Source organism: Rana temporaria, chromosome 8 (genome assembly GCF_905171775.1).
Source record: "Rana temporaria chromosome 8, aRanTem1.1, whole genome shotgun sequence".
Classification (NCBI taxonomy): Eukaryota; Metazoa; Chordata; class Amphibia; order Anura; family Ranidae; genus Rana; species Rana temporaria.
Genome location: NC_053496.1, coordinates 174,455,271 through 174,471,944, shown reverse-complemented (window position 1 = coordinate 174,471,944; position 16,674 = coordinate 174,455,271). Strand labels below are relative to the sequence as shown.

The 16,674-nt window shown below is 45.9% G+C and overlaps 1 protein-coding gene across 1 annotated transcript; it reads left to right on the top strand.

The window, feature by feature from the left end:
• The first annotated feature begins 9,578 nt into the window (after positions 1-9,578).
• LOC120909463 (zinc finger protein 501-like) lies at positions 9,579-12,690 on the top strand. The gene is made up of 2 exons (XM_040321238.1): positions 9,579-9,713; positions 10,776-12,690. The coding sequence occupies exons 1-2, from the start codon at positions 9,593-9,595 to the stop codon at positions 12,083-12,085; spliced, it is 1,431 nt and encodes a 476-aa protein (XP_040177172.1). The 5' UTR covers positions 9,579-9,592; the 3' UTR covers positions 12,086-12,690.
• The last annotated feature ends 3,984 nt before the right edge of the window (positions 12,691-16,674 follow it).

Here is a 16,674-nt window from a genome sequence, read left to right as displayed (position 1 = left end):
CCTTGGTGTATATATTCTTAGCAACGAGTATAGAATGCGTGAATGTATAAAAACGTGGGGGCAGCCATATTTGTTCATAGACTTGTGCACTGCCAAAAAATGTGTTCATTTTCGTTTCATTAGTTTGAGCTTTTTTCTGAAAATTCGGAATTCGTAAATTCGAAATTTTTTGAATTTCCCAATTTTCAAATTTCCGAAATTTTGAATTTTCACATTTCGAAAATTCGGAAATTTCAGTATTAACGAATTTGTCAAAATTCGTTAAACGAATTTGGAACTAAACGAATAGCACATGTCTTTTGTTCAGCAGATCTGTTTAAATACGGTACAGCAAACAGAATGTTACCACAACGATCACTTCTTAAATTTGATTTAGCATTTTCTGCAGTTAATAGAGTGTCAGGTCCCCTTTGGCCAGGTGACAAGTGCACCCCGTGGGGGTCAGGGATGCACCACAGGGTAGTGAACCCTATAGTGGACTGCTGCCATCAGGGAGGAAGCGTGAACCCAAGATCGCCCAGGGCGCGGAGTCTAAGACCCAGCTTTGTGTTCACCAGAGCCTCTAGTGGTGAGGATGGCCTTCGCCTCAGCTGGATCCAGGTCGCGACCCCTGGGATCCCCTAGGTCATGCTCCGCAGAGAGAGAGGGGAAGCAGCAAGCAGGACAAACGGTAGTGATGGGTAAGCCACAGTCAGGGCAACAGGCAGACTAGGGTAACCAAGGGACAGGCAAACAGAAGAAGTCAGGGACGAGCCAAAAACGGTACACAGGAAGGTAATCGTAGCACACTGCAGACAGAAACTTGAGCAAACAACACTGTTGAACAGCACTGCAGGCCTGTAGTGCAACATTTAATATAGATTTCCTGGGATGGCCTGGGTGGGGCCATACAGGAAGGAGAGGAAATAAGAAGGTAACCAGAACAGAGTCAGGCCTCTAATGGACAGATGGAAACAGGTAAGCTGCCAGACTATTGCATATCCATGACATAGGGGTTTGCCTGGATAATGTCTAGAGGGAATCAAGCAGTCATCAATAAATTATATGGAATATAATAATATTATGTGTAATAATAAAATATAATTATTTTATAATGCTACATAAAAATATTGATAAAAAAAATTACGCTTTAGGATACTTCAAATTGTATTAAAAAATTCGAATTTTGCTAATTAGCTTTTCATTGATTAAAGCTGAAGGTTAATCTGCTTATATTTTGCCACCCCCACAAAGGGAGGAGTTATGCAAATATCAAAATTCTTTAATGGGAGGGTGTCAATCTTTCCCTGACTTAGTTGGGGTAGGCGGTACACTTTAGTAGGGGTGGGTCCGCTACGCCTTGTGACTATTGACCTCTGGGAATCCGCCTTCTGACCTCTACATGGGATGCTGAGCCTCCATGACAGGAAGAACTGAAATACAATGAATGAAAAAGGTGGGCCAGAGACAGCCAATCTGGGGAGGAAAAAGTTTAATTTTAATGGACGTCCTCGATCTTAATGAGGCGGGCTCTATCTGACTTGCTGCAGCTTATTATGCATACTCTGAGAAGCCCACAGTGTGCAGTGAAATCAGAGGAAGCCATTTCGTTCCAAAAGAGGAGCCGTTACAACTGTGCAAGACTGAAGGGTAGGCTGGATACCCCACCCCAGCCAGCTTGGCACCACCCCCTAGCCTTAATTTTAATGAGACCGCCCATCAAGTTAAAGTGCCAGTTTGAAGTAACAGGGGCAGGGTTATCTTTAACTTTTTGCCATGGACACGGGTCAGAAGGGGTGGGCAGGAGGGGTGACTGCCCCTGGGCGCTGTTGTATCATGTGAGGTGCAGGGGCACCACAAGGAGATTGGGAGGAGGGGATTTGCGTTGAGAGGGGAAATTTGGGGGGCAGCAGGATATAAAAACTGTTGGGGAAGAAAGGGGATTTAAATGACTTTAAACGTTGGTGCCAGAAGGGCTGAGTGTTTCAAAAACTGCTGATCTACTGGCATTTTCATGCACAACCATCTCTAGGGGATTACAGAGAATGGTGGGGAAAAGAGAAAATATCCAGTGAGCGACAGTTGTGTGGAGGAAAATGCCTTGTTGAGGTCAGAAGAGACTGGGCAGGCTGGTTCCAGATGATAAGCAACAGTAACTCAAATAACTGTTACAACCAAGGTATGCAGAATACCACCTCTGGACCCACAACAAATGGAACCTTGAAGCAGATGAGCTACAGCGGCAGAAGACCACACTGGGTGCCACTCCTGTCAGCTAAAAACAGGAACCTGAGGCTACAATTCACACAGGCTCACCAGAATTAGACAATAGAAGATTGGAATATCGTTACCTGGTCTGATGAGTCTCGATTTCAGCTGCGACATTCAGATGGTCGGGTCAGAATTTGGTGTAAACAACATAAAAGCATGGGTCCATCCTGCCTTGTAACAATGGTTCAGACTGGTGGTGGAAGTGTAATGGTGGGGGGAATATTTTCTTGGCACACTTTGGGCCCCTTAGTGCCAATTGAGCATTGTTTAAACGCCACAACCTACCTGAGTATTGTTGTTGACCATGTCCATCCTTTTAGGACTATAATTACATACAGTGACTTGCAAAAGTATTCACCCCCCTTGGCCTTTTACCTATTTTGTTACATTACAGCCTTTAGTTCAAAGTTTTTTTTTAATCTGAATTATATGTGATGGATCAGAACACAATAGTCTAAGTTGGTAAAGAAAATTTTGAAAAATATATACATAAAATGAATGTTCAGAAATAAAAAAAATAATTGCCATGTGCGTATGTATTCACCCCCTTTGTTATGAAGCCCATACAAATCTCTGGTGCGACCAATTACCTTCAGAAGTCACATAATTAGTGAAATGTGTCACATGATCTGTCATTACATAGACACACCTTTTTGAAAGGCCCCAGAGGCTGCAACACCTAAGCAAGAGTAAGCAAAACGACAGCTGCGCTAAATAAAGAATAAATATAGAGATGTCACTCTAAATAAAGTGAAGTGCATAAATTGATAATATAAATGGAAATTACTAAACATCAATACAAGCATACCTCCCAACCGTCCCGGATTCCGCGGGAATTTCCCGCGATTTGAAGTAAGTCCCGCGATCAGGGCTAAATTCCCGCAGCCCAGTGCCTGCCAGAACATTATTCAGTGGCAGACTGAGCGCGGTAGAGCTGGCTCCAGCACGCAGAACCTGTCCACTGGTTGTTAGAGCCGCTTCAAGGGTCTCACCAAGGGCCCCTGCCTCCCTGAACAAACTTCTTGTTAGCCACGGGCCGCTTTGTGTCTAGCAACCAGTGACGTCAGGAGAGCAGAGAGTGGCTCTATAATTCAATGCGGAGGAGGATTTAACTTCCTACTCCTCCCTCGCTCCACCCACTTCCTCCCTGCAGTGATGTCCGGTCCGAGGATCAGAAAGTGCCCTGCCTGCCTCCTCTCCCTCGAGGTGCCTCAGATCCAGAAGAGGTAGGTAGTTTCCAGCAGCAGCAGAACAGCCTGAGATCGATCGGAGCAGCCGTGTGTAAAGAGAGCAGCTGCGCCCCCCCCCCCCCCCCGCTCAACAACTTCGATTCAGCTTTCACCCCCCTTCAAAAACTGTAATTCGGCTGCCGCATTACCCCCCCCCCGCGCTCAACAACTTCAATTCGGCTAACACCCCCCAACAAGTGTCCCGCATTGGACTCTTTAAATGTTGGGAGGTATGATAAAAGTGCCCCCACATGAATACCTTGCATAAAGGTAAGTGCATTAAAAAAATGCACTTACAATGTAGATGACATTAGGAAGCATGTCAAAAAATCGAGCCGGCCGGCTCCTCGATATGCCTGCCCGTCTTCCGGGTTCAGCTGGTAATGCGGTGACGTCAGAACGTCGCCTGCCCAACGTCTGTGCGACGAAACATTGGGCAGCCAGGCAGTGCACTGGTTAATATAGAGTTCCTGATATGGCCTGGGGTGGAGCCATACAGGGAGGAGAGATGATAAAAGCAGCCAGGTGAGAGTGTCTGGCCTCTAAGGTGAACACATGGAGAGGAAGGTAAGCTGCCAGAAATTACTGCATATCCATGACACCTTTCCGTATTTGGAAATTAGATCTTTTTTCCTCTAGACATAAAGAGTGTCCCATTGTCCTCTGTGATGACCTGTGGCTCATTAAAGTGGAGGTTCACCCGAAAAGTTAATTTTTAACATTAGATTGAAGCTCATTTTGTCAAGGGGAATCGGGTGTTTTTTTTAAAATCGAAGCAGTACTTACCGTTTTAGAGATAGATCTTCTCCGCCGCTTCCGGGTATGGTCTTCGGGACTGGGCGTTCCTATTTGATTGACAGTCTTCCGACAGGCTTCCGACGGTCGCATACATCGCGTCACGATTTTCCGAAAGTAGCCGAACGTCGGTGCGCAGGCGCAGTATAGAGCCGCACCGACGTTCGGCTTCTTTCGGCTACTCGTGACGCGATGTATGCGACCGTCGGAAGCCTGTCAATCAAATAGGAACGCCCACTCCCGAAGACCATACCCGGAAGCGGTGGAGAAGATCGCTCTCTACAACGGTAAGTACTGCTTCGATTTTAAAAAAACGACCCGATTCCCCTTGACAAAATGAGCATATATAATGTTAAACAATTTTTTTTCGAACTCCCGCTTTAAGGTGGTAATTAAACTCACTTAGTGCCTTATCTGCATTAAATTAGCCTCAGAACCCGTGTAATTAACATATGTTCAGTTTTAAAAAGGATGGGGCAGATTCACAAAGGTTAGCGGATCTTTAGATCCGTGTAACCTATGTGTTTTAAGATCCGCCCTCGCAAGTTTGTGAGGAAAGTGTCAAATTCACAACACACTTACCTCCAAACTTGCGACTGCGGATCCTAACTCCCCCGGCGGAATTCTAATTCCGCGGCTGGGAGAGTGTACTATTTAAATCAGGCGCGCTCCCGCGCCGATTTAAATACGCATGCGCCGTCCGGAGAATTTCCCGGCGTGCATTGCTCCCACTGACGTCGCTAGGACGTCAGTGGTTTCGATGCGTACGCAAACTACGTAGTTCCGTATTCGAGAACGACTTACGGAAACTACGTAAAAAAAATACAAATCGACGCGGGAACGACGGCCATACTTAACAATACTTACCCCTGCTTTTAGCAGGGGTAAGTATACGACGGGTACCGCGCTACGGAAACGACGTAAGAACACAGCGTCGGGTCCGCGTACGTTAGTGAATTTCGCGTATCTCGCTGATTTACATATTATTCAGTGTAAATCAGCGGGAACGCCCCCGGTGCCATTTTTAAATCCAAAAAAAGATCCGACAGTGTAACACAGTGTAACACTGTCGGATCTCAGCCCTATCTATGCGTATCTGATTCTATGAATCAGGTGCATAGATAGGACCAGTAAAAATCAGAGATACGATGGTGTATCTGTAGATACACCGTCGTATCTCTTTGTGAATCTGGCCCGATGAGTTTTTGAACTCTAGGTGGAACGGGAGATTGGCATCATGGATGGGCAGTCAACAAATCTGCAGCATTTGCATGCATGCTATCATGTCACTATGGAGCAAAATCTCTGAGGAATGGTTCCAACAAAGAACAAAAAGATGATCAGGACAGCCTCACTCCAATCCAACGTAACTTTAATGTAAAAACTGAAAACAGGCACTACAAGTCACAGCAACGGAACCTAGGACAGCTGACGCGTTTCACACTAACACCTTGTTGAATCCATGCCACAAAGAATTAGGGCAGTTCTGAAGGCGAAAGGGGGTCCAACCCGGTACTAGCAAGGTGGACCGAATAAAGTGACCGGTGAGTGTATGTCTGGCCATATGACGATGGTTGCAGTTCCAAATTTCTCCACAAGATGGCGATCTCACTTATACCATTTAAAATGCAAACACGGAAGGTGATGGAACGCAAAGAGATGGGACGCACAGACAGGAAGTGATATTAGATACAGACAAGGAGTTCCAGGTGAGAGGTGAGTCAGGAGGAAGTAGAGAGGAGACATTGGAGGAACTGGCAGCAGAGGAGGTAATAAAATATTATTTTATATTCACACCCAGTAACCCCCCCGTCATGTCCGTCATGTCCGTCCTCTTCCTCACTGTGTTTTCTGCTGTCTCCAGCAGAAGCGGATACACCTACAATACATGGATTTCTATTATTCTTCTCTATAGCTCTTACACATACAGAGAACACTCTACTATTCCAAAGGAGGACATCTTCCTTTCCTCATCATGACGGCCTTTGTATTTCTACCATGAGAGGTTTACAATAATAACTTCTGCTGTAGGGCATTTGCCTTTGGGAAGGTATCCAACATCCGTGGTCGGAGAACGATGGCACTCTCCAATAAACCTTTTTTCACCATGGCCTCAGATAGACGGAATCCCAGTTCACCGGATTCAAGTTTTTTTTTTATGTCACAATGTAGAGAATAAGATTTCCTATCATCTGTGCCCAGTCTTGCCACACAGAGTTAATCCAGCGCTGAGCAATCCTCTTTTAATTGTTTAGTGAAATAAAACAGACTTCCAGATAAAGACCAAAGGCCTTGCTTGAGTGACAGGTTATTTACATCACATCCCCCTCCCCTCTCCTCCTCTCCTCTCCCGTCCAGCTCTCCCAGGATTGGCTGTCTTTCCTGTGTTTTGATTAAATGTTTTCAAAATATGGGGTAATCCACAGTTCAGTGTAAACAGCCATCAGAATATACATAGACAAGAAGCTGTGCATGTCTGCAAGCTAGTGCACGAGATATGTAAATAACCTGTCACTCAAGCAAGGACTTTGGTCTTTATCTGGAAGTCTGTTTTTTTTCACTGAACAATAAAAAGAGGATTGCTCAGCGCTGGATTGACTGGGCACAGATGATAGGAAATCTTATTCTCTACATTGTGACATCAAAAAAAAAAAATTGGGTTTACATCCACTTTAATGCAGATAAGGCACCAAGTGAGTTTAATTACCACCTTAATCAGCCACAGAACACTGTGTAATTCATATGTGTTCGGTTTTATAGGGATGAGGTGACAACCCTACATGGGACAGGGGCCCTCCTTTTGTTAGAGCTTCTCTGAGGAGCTCCAACAACCAAAGGCCGAAGCATCCTGTGCCGGCTCCATTGTCCTATAATTGTGGGGTGCCAAGTGCCGGCCTACATGTGTACTCTATCCCATTCATGCCTAGACAAGGACGAGGAAGTGGAACAAAGAAAAGGTGGGCCAATAGGCCAAATATATTAAGAACATGCCTTTTCTGACACGTTTTGTTTTGGTCTTTTTTTGCTTGAAAATTACTTAGAACCCCCAAACACTATCGTTTTTTTAGCAGAAACCCTAGATAAATAAAATGGCGACCGTCTAGACAAAATTTGAATGGTCCCAAAAATGTGTCAAAAGTGTCCGATGTGTCCGCCGCAATATCACAGTCCTGACAAAAATCGCAGATCACCGCCATTACTAGTAAAAAAAATAATAATAAAAAAAAATAATGTAAGGTCTCTGTAAGGTCTGCCAAAACAGACCCACCCAAGTGCTAGGTGGGGCTCCCCCGAAGGAAGACCCCATGAGAGAGGGCAAAACAAGCCAGAAGGCCATATCCACCCACTGCCAAGACTTTCAGGGCAGGCCCGAGGACCCACACCCTACCAGTCACACAGTGACAAACGTGTACACATCAAACAAAATAGTGAAGTGAAAATGGAAGTGAAAGTGGCCATTGTGCAATATACCTATTGCCAGTCCCACGGAAAAAAAAGGAGAGTAAGGTCTGGTGTGACCACTCTGCCACTTCCATCCCTAATAATAGACAAAAAAGACAGACAAGTCTGGGACTTTAGATGAGACGGGAGAGATTTGGCACATGTTCACAACAATTGATGCAATAAAATATATTGCCAGTCCTACAGTTCAGATGACTTTTATTTTATTATCCACCTGCAGAGGGGAGCGTCCTGTAAAAATCACATGATTAAAGATGGACAAGAGTCACCTGACTGAGAGGATATTGGACCTCACCCTGGAGATTATCTACCTGCTGACCGGAGAGGTGAGGAGGATTCTGGGAGGTCACATGACATCACTCTTATTTCTATTAATAAAACACAGACCTGACCGGAAAGGTGAGGAGGATTCTGGGAAGGTACATTATAACAATTGATTATGCCTATTGTTTATATAGAATTATGAAATGGTGAGGAAGACATCGGGTGAGCAATGGACACCTACAAGCCATCCTTATGTACCCTCTGCAATTACAGAATCTCCCCCTCCTCTTTCTTTGGAAACTGGGGGTATTAGCTTAAAGAAGATTCTAGAAGTCTCCAAGAAGATGATGGAGCTGCTGACAGGAGAGGTGAGCGGTGCCGGGAATTCTGGGACATTATCCAGTAACAGACAAGGGATGTGTCTGGATGGTGACTGTATCATTGTGTGTGTCAGGTTCCTATAAGGTGTCAGGATGTCACTGTCTATTTCTCCATGGAGGAGTGGGAGTATTTAGAAGGACACAAGGATCTCTACAAGGACGTCATGATGAAGAATCAGCCGCCCCTCACATCACCGGGTAAGAGGAGACTTTATTGTAAAGGCGAGAGCAGTACGGAGGCTCCACCTAGATCCCCCATCATCTGATAAACACATAGGGCCATATTCTCATACATTTCAGGCGGCGGAACGTATGTACTTTACGTTACGCCGCCGCAAGTTTAAGTGGCAAGTGCCGGATTCCCAAACCACTTACCTGTGAACTTGCGGCGGCATCGCGTAAAGTCCACCCGCGTAAGCCATCCTAATTCAAATGATCCAGGCAGGGGGCGTGGATCATTTAAATTAGGCGCGCTCCCGCGCCGATCGTAATGCGCATGCTCCGTCGGGTAAATTACCCGACTTGCATTGCGCTAAATGACGTCTCACGGACGTCATTTGTTTTGACTGTAACGTAAATGGCGTCCAGCGCCATTCACGGACGACTTACGTAAACGACGTTCAATTTTGAAATTTCGACGCGGGATCGACGGCCATACTTAACATTGAGTACGCCACCTAGGGGGCATCTTTATCTTTACGCCGCGTATCGCTTACGGAAACGACGTTAAAACACTACGGCGGCCAAGCGTACGTTCGAGAATCGGCGTGACTAGTCATTTGCATATTCTACGCTGAACGCCACCTAGCGGTCAGCGTAAATATTGCAGCCTAAGATACAACGGCGCAAGCCGTCGTATCTTAGGCATGTTTAAGTGTATCTCAGTTTGAGAATACACTTAAACATAGGAAACGGACTTACGTAGGCGTATCTGCTGATACGCCTACGTAACTTGTTTAAGAATATGGCCCATAGAAACAATGTATTCAGTCAGTGTGTGTGTTTCCTACAGATGGATCCAGTAATGGGAACCCACCAGAGAGATGTCCTCTGTATTCCCGGGATTCCACACAGGAAGATCACACTATCCCTCACCATCATCAGGTAAACTGATTATATTATTCTACATAGTCTCTGTTTTTTTAAAGTTCTTGTTTGTAGGATAATATCTTTCATGACCTTTTGTGGTTTTAGGGTGAAGAACTAAAAGATATGAAAGTCAAGATTAAACAAGAAGAAGAGATGCTTGTGAGGGATGATCAGCAGTCTTCAGAAGAAGGTGGGATAATGGTGAAAATTAAAGAGGAGGAATCTTCTGTTGATGGCAGCACAGGTCAGTAATAAAACACTAAAGCTGAAAACATTCACATTTTCTAAATTCCTTAATCAAGTTTAAGGGAAGCCCATTTATTAAAAGTGACTTCAACTTGGCTGACTTTCATATCTTTAGCTTAATGCTAAATAGCATTTGGTGACCGAATCGTTTCCCACTTTAATGGAACTTAAGTACATTGGGGCAATGTGTTCTACCAAAGACAGAGAAGTACCTATTGCTATCCATGAGAACATCATAAATGTACCCAACTCATCACCTAATGTGTTGAACAAAAAGAGATATTTTATACCATAGGAAAGGACCATCCTTAATATCACGTCATGTTCCCAATGAATGAGGAGGGGATATTGTACACCATATGAAAGGTCCATCTCCATTCCTCAATATAACGTCATGTTCCCAACAAATGAGGAGGAGATACTGTACACCATATGAAAGGTCCATCTCCATTCCTCAATATAACGTCATGTTCCCAACAAATGAGGAGGAGATACTGAGATCGCAGGCTTTTATGGCTTAAATCAGGTTTGGTCTCCACCCAGAGACTGGCCACATTAATCACCTTGCAGGTGGACAGACAGACATGGAGAAGGCCATATGAAAGGTCCATCTCTATTCCTCAATATAATGTCATGTTCCCAACAAATGAGGAGGAGATACTGCACATCTTATGAAAGGTCCATCTCCATTCCTCAATATAACGTCATGTTCCCAACAAATGAGGAGGGGATACTGTACACCATATGAAAGGTCCATCTCCATTCCATCCTCAATATTACGTCATGTTCCCAACAAATGAGGTGGAGATACATGACACTTTAATAAAGGTCCATCTCGATTCCTTGGTATAACAATGTTATCAGTGTATATACTGTATGTACACCATTACTCAGTGGTTGGTTGTTTTGTATTATTTTCTTTATTGGATTTATGTTGTAATGTGAGGGTTGTACCCAATTCCATATGAAGTTATTGACTACTTGACATATACATGAAGCCTAAAGCAAATCATGGGAAATGAATGTACTTTTGGTATTTATAAATCCATTCTTCCTACAGATGAACATGATGCCTGGAATGCCTCAGTGGGAGATCTTTATTCATCTACAGAATATACTGCAGAAGATAACGACGTCCCTCAATATTCCCACAGTATTCCCACTGCTGAAAATTTGCATTTCTCGCTTTATCATGGTGATAGATCTACAGATCTATGTGATCCCGAGGAATCTTCTGATTTATCACATATCGTTGCTCCTAATACTGATCTACAATTTTACAGTCCAGACAGATCACCAGATCTATCCAATCCAGAGGAATCCTCTTTAGATAAACCACATACATCTGGACACGGAGGCGGCAAGGCATTTCCACGTCCGAAGTCCAAAAAAAGTTCCAAAAAGAAGTCGGATCTTTTTGCATGTGAGAGAGCACCCGCGGGGTCCGGGGGAAATTTGTTTCCATGTCCTGAGTGTGGGAAATGCTTTAAATGGAGATCACATCTTGCTAGGCATCAAGGGTACCACGCTGGAGTGCGACCGTTTCCCTGCACAGAGTGCTCTAGATGTTTCCCATCGAAGTCCCATCTAACCCTTCATCAGAGGTTGCACACAGGGGAGCGTCCGTATTTATGTTCGGAGTGCGGGAAGTGTTTTATATCGACTTCAGACCTTGCCAAGCATCAAAGACACCACACAGGAGTGCGGCCCTACTCCTGTACAGAGTGCGAGAAATCTTTTACATCCGGGTCCGATCTCGTCAAGCACCAGAGGCTTCACACCGGCGTGCGGCCCTACAACTGTTCGGAGTGCGGGATAGCATTCAAAGACAATTCCGACCTTGTCAAGCATCTGAGAAACCACACCGGCGAGAGGCCTTATTTGTGCTCCGAGTGCGGCCAGTGTTTTAAAAGGACCACGCACCTGCAGAGGCATCTTCGGGTGCACACAGGGGAGACTCCGTTCTCCTGTTCAGAGTGTGGCAAAGGTTTCGCCGTGAAGGGTTCCCTCGTCAGACACCAGCAAATCCACACTGGGGAAAAGTTATTCAGGTGTACAGAGTGCAACAAGGGCTTTACGCAGAAGAGCGGGCTCGTCATCCACCAGCGGACCCACACCGGTGAAATGCCCTTTAAGTGTACGGACTGCGACAAAGGCTTCACGCGGAAAGACAAGCTTGTCAAACACCAAAGAACCCACACCGGCGAGCGCCCGTTTCCGTGTCCGGAGTGCGGCAAATGCTTCACCCAGAAATTCTGCCTCGTACGACACCTCAAAATTCACAGAGATGGCCACTTGTTGGATTATTCTGCATATGACCCATCTTTGCAGATTACTGAATTTCATATACAGCAGAGTTTAGATGCTTGAGATCTTTTCATGGAAGGACATCATCCACAGCAAAACTGGACTTCATTATACAAAGAAGAGGTTGTGACAGGGTGTTGTGAACGATTTCCACAAAAGGGAGGCCTCCTTGGCAATCCATGCTGAAGAAAAGCTGTTTGTTCTTCTGAACGTCTGACACATCAGTAAAACATAGGAAGAAAACAAACAATGCCGACGCTCAACCACAAACTCTACTTCTTGTGACTAAGAACCAGTGCTCTGGCTGGAGTGTCTCAACACTCACATGGCAAACTCAAGCCGGCCACTCCACGTCATCCATATAAGTGCAAATCTTTATTGGCTACATGTAAAACACAACTGTATGTGATTTACGCGTTTCTGCATCTCATAGCACAATGACGAAATGCGGTAGCATGATACAGTTGTGTTTAACAGCTTGCCGACTGCCTCACGCACATTTACGTCGGCAGTATGGCTCAGGCAGGCAAAGCAACATATATATACGTTGCTTTGAACCTACCCGCTGCCCCATGACCACGCCCGTGGGACCCACAGACTCGATATCTGCCGGTGTCCCGCAAATGGGTCATGGAATGGCAAAACGAGGGGATGCCTTTGTAAACAAGGCATCTCCCCGTTCTGCCCAGTGACAGAACACTGATCGTCTGCTCCTTCTCATCGGGAGCAGCGATCAGTGACGTGTCACAGTAAGCCACGCCCCCTAACAGTTAGAATCACTCCCTAGGACACACTTACCCCCTTCCCCACCCCTTACTGGTTAACGCTTCCCTGCCAGTCACATTTATACAGAAATCGGTGCATTTTTATAGCACTGATCGCTGTATGAATGTGAATGGTCCCAAAATAGCGTCAAAAGTGCCCGATGTGTCCGCCATAATGTCGCAGTCACGATAAAAATCGCTGATAGCCACCATAACAAGTAAAAAAAATAATAATAATAAAAATGCCATGAAACTACCCCCTATTTTGTAGACGCTATAACTTTTGCACAAACCAATCAATATACGCTTATTGCATTTTTTTTTACCAAAAATATGTAGGAGAAGAATACAGATCGGCTTAAACTGAGGAAAAACTGGGGATATTTATTATGGAAAAAAAGTACAAAATTTTTTTCAAAATTGTCGCTCTATTTTTGTATATAGCGCAAAAAATTAAAACCGCAGAGGTGATCAAATACCACCAAAAGAAAGCTCTATTTGTGGGAAAAAAAGGACGTCAATTTTGTTTGGGAGCCACGTCGCACGACCGCGCAATTGTCAGTTAAAGCGACGCAGTGCCGAATCGCAAAAAGTGGCCCGGTCATTTGGCAGCCAAATTCCTCCGGGGCTGAAGTGGTTAACATGTACCCAATAAAGATTTGCATTTCTATGGATGACACAGAGTGGCCGGCTTAAGTTTACCACAAGTTTGACACACCAGTATGGTCAAGCTCTGGGACCTCCTGGTCCATTCCAGGGCTGCTTAAAACCCATTTAGACCAAAATCAAATCTCTTTCCAACACCAAAGACCCAGCATTGGCCAATAGGACTTTTTCATTGTCCAAATGTGCGATATGCTTCTTGGGAAACAACACAAAGATCTTCTGGAGCATCTTCACTGGTGAAGAGTTCAGGTTGTGGGAAAAGTGCTGAAAAAGACAAAACCATATAAGGGCGGAGTGTGGAGATATATATATATATATATATATATATATATATATATATATATATTACACATTTGCCATGCAAACAAGATTATAGATACAAACATCTGCAATACACAAGTTTTCTATGGTCAGAACAACCCTTGTATGGACACTTGTGACCATAGAGTCCAAAGATCTCACCACTGAGGTGATAAAGCAGTTTAGTGATTAATCTCCCACCATTTTCTACTTCTTTGGGTGGATGGACACTTTATGACATCATACTCCAAGATGGACACTTTATGACATCATACTCCAAGATGGACACTTTATGACATCATACTCCAAGATGGACACTTTATGACAACATACTCCAAGATGGACACTTTATGACATCATACTCCAAGATGGACACTTTATGACATCATACTCCAAGATGGACACTTTATGACATCTGTGACGAGATCCTTCCTCGCCCAGGTCCTGCTCTCCCGACACTCCTCTGCTACCAGTGAGTCAGCTTGCAGATTGCAACGTCTGATGGTCCAGTCATCCAAGGTTCCGGGATCCGAACTACAGCTATGTGCCATTCGGACCCATTAAGAACAAACACCAGGCAGGCTGTATGTAAGTTCCAACAGGACTCTTTATTTCAAGTACACAGCACACTTTTATACAGAATTTTGGAACATCCCACTCCCAACAACCGCTTTCCTATTGGTCAATTGTAAAGTATATCCAGTCTTCACTCAGGTCCCCCTTGACCATGCAAATGAGGACTTGAAATTGTCAACAGGGATTGGTCCAATAGCTTGGATAGAAAGACTTGTGTATTGAGACAGAAGCCCCAGGGGGTAATCAATGTACACAATAACCTGGTTCCAGCTAGACGGCCTGACTCCGACACCCGCTCTTAACCTGCAGAACACAATAAAAGGTATTTCGCAAGCTGGTTCCACTTAGCATTTCAAAAGCCTTGCATTGAATGTCCCTCTCCTGTGTAACATATGTCAAGTAGAAACACTTTAATATCTCAAGGTCCATGACATTACTTCCCCTGGGAACCAGTCCAACAGCCGCAGTGGGACCCAAACGGGTCAACTCGAGGATGTTGGAAAAGTAGTCTTAAAGTTCCAGGACTGTGCTGGGATGACCCATCTGCCTTCCTGTTTTGAGGTCCTGGCCCATAATCGGACGGCAAGAGGCTCACATTCAGTCCTCTCCAAAAGCCCCTGTCCCGGCTAGGTCTGTCACACATCTCCCCCTTTGGCAGGAGACTAACACTGGGAGAGACCCCAATTTCGGTACCCACCCAGTACCCCAGATACCTTGTCCCAAAGAGAGCATTACTCACCCAGCCAATCTCTGCCTCTCTCAGAGAACACGCCTGCCGCTGGGGAGAGGCCTGGACTGGCCCTTCTCCCTGGAGTCCTTTCAGCCGCTGGAGAGAAGACAGGGTGGCTGGGCTCAGTTCATCATGCCATTGGGAATCTGGGCCAACTGGCCACCATTCCTGGGGTATACCAGTGGAGACTGCAGTCCCATCCACTGATGCTAGGTAAAAATCCCCCGGTGCTTGCAAAGCAAAGCCGACATCCTCCTGTCTCAGTGCCGCACCATTTTCTGGGGTTGTGTCTGTGGAGATCGGAGTCCCATCCACTACCACAGGAACCCCCTCTTCTGTTAGTTGAGAGCAGAGGCCCGGGGCACTCTGCTCTGTTGCCAGCTCTTCCGCTGGGTTGCTGTGAGTGGGGACCACAGTCCCATCCACCGATATCCGCTCAAGCTGTAGTTGTGTGCAGCAGCCAGTAGCATCCTGCCCTGCTGCCAGTGATTCAGCTGGGAGTAACAGCTTTACTACCTCAGCTTGTTGCTGGGGAGGGGGGCCAACCGCCCCGGCTCCCTGGAACTCCACAGTTGGTCCCAGTGCTGGGCAGAGATGGCTAGCATTCTGCCCTGTTGCCAGCACTTCTGCTGGGGGTGCATAATCCATAACATCCTCTGAACAGTCCATACATTCTGTAATCTGTGGCTGGGGAGTGATTGCCATCTTCTCACCCTGAGCCTCCGGAACTGCCACGGGGGTGGGGCAGAGGTCTTGATCCCTCTGTCCTGTGACCAGCGCTTCAGCTGGGGAAGTTCCTTGTAACTCCACAAATACTGCCCTTGGTGCTGGGCAGAGCACAGTGAAGTTTGGCCCTGATACCAGCTCTTCTGCTGGAGGCTCCCCAGGTTGTTCTTCCTCAGCAGAAAAGTCTATCAAATCCCCTGTCTCTACAACTGGTGTCTGGGGATAGAGGTTCACCATCTCCTGTCCATGGAACCCAGAAGATGCTATGGGTACTGAGCAGAGGTTAGCAGAGCTCGGCCGTGCGGTCAGCACTTCAGCTTTGGGAATGGCAAGCTCCCGATTTTCCACTGCTGATTCATCAGCCAGGATTTCATCACTGTCAGCTGATATTTCCTCATAGTCCCAGGTAAAGGGAACCTCACCCTGCTGCTGAGCGGAGTCTAGCAGCTGTTTGTAGGTGATTTCCAGTTCCCATTCTTGAGCGGCCAGGAATTCCAAATCTTCCTGTAACCAGTGCACTTCCGGGACATTCAGTCTTCGCTCTCTGTGCTCCATTATTTCCTCCCAACGCCACTCCCGATCGCTCCCAAAGTTGGGATCCCTGGACATCCTCCAATACAACAATCCCAGGCCATCATAGTCAAAGCCTTCCGTGGGGCTGTCATCCGCTGACCACGGGCACTCTTGGACTACATACCACCGGAGGGCTCTGTAGCTCTCGTCCAACCGCATCTCTTCCCGGATCAGCCTGCTTAACTCTGCTGTCCACTCCTGCTTTGGTTGTTCCCCCAATAACAGCATCCGTACTTCATACTGTGACCAGTACCTTACATGGATGGAGGGGAGAGCTTTTCCCTGGTGTCGCTGCTCGCGGGCTAGCGCTTCTTTCC

What these genes read in the sequence shown, in the direction of transcription:
- LOC120909463 (XM_040321238.1), top strand. Translation starts at nt 9,593, where the DNA reads ATGAAAGTCAAGATTAAACAAGAAGAAGAGATGCTTGTGAGGGATGAT. An exon ending in TTCTGTTGATGGCAGCACAG is followed by an intron (nt 9,714 to 10,775) that starts GTCAGTAATAAA and finishes TTCTTCCTACAG; the next exon opens with ATGAACATGATGCCTGGAAT.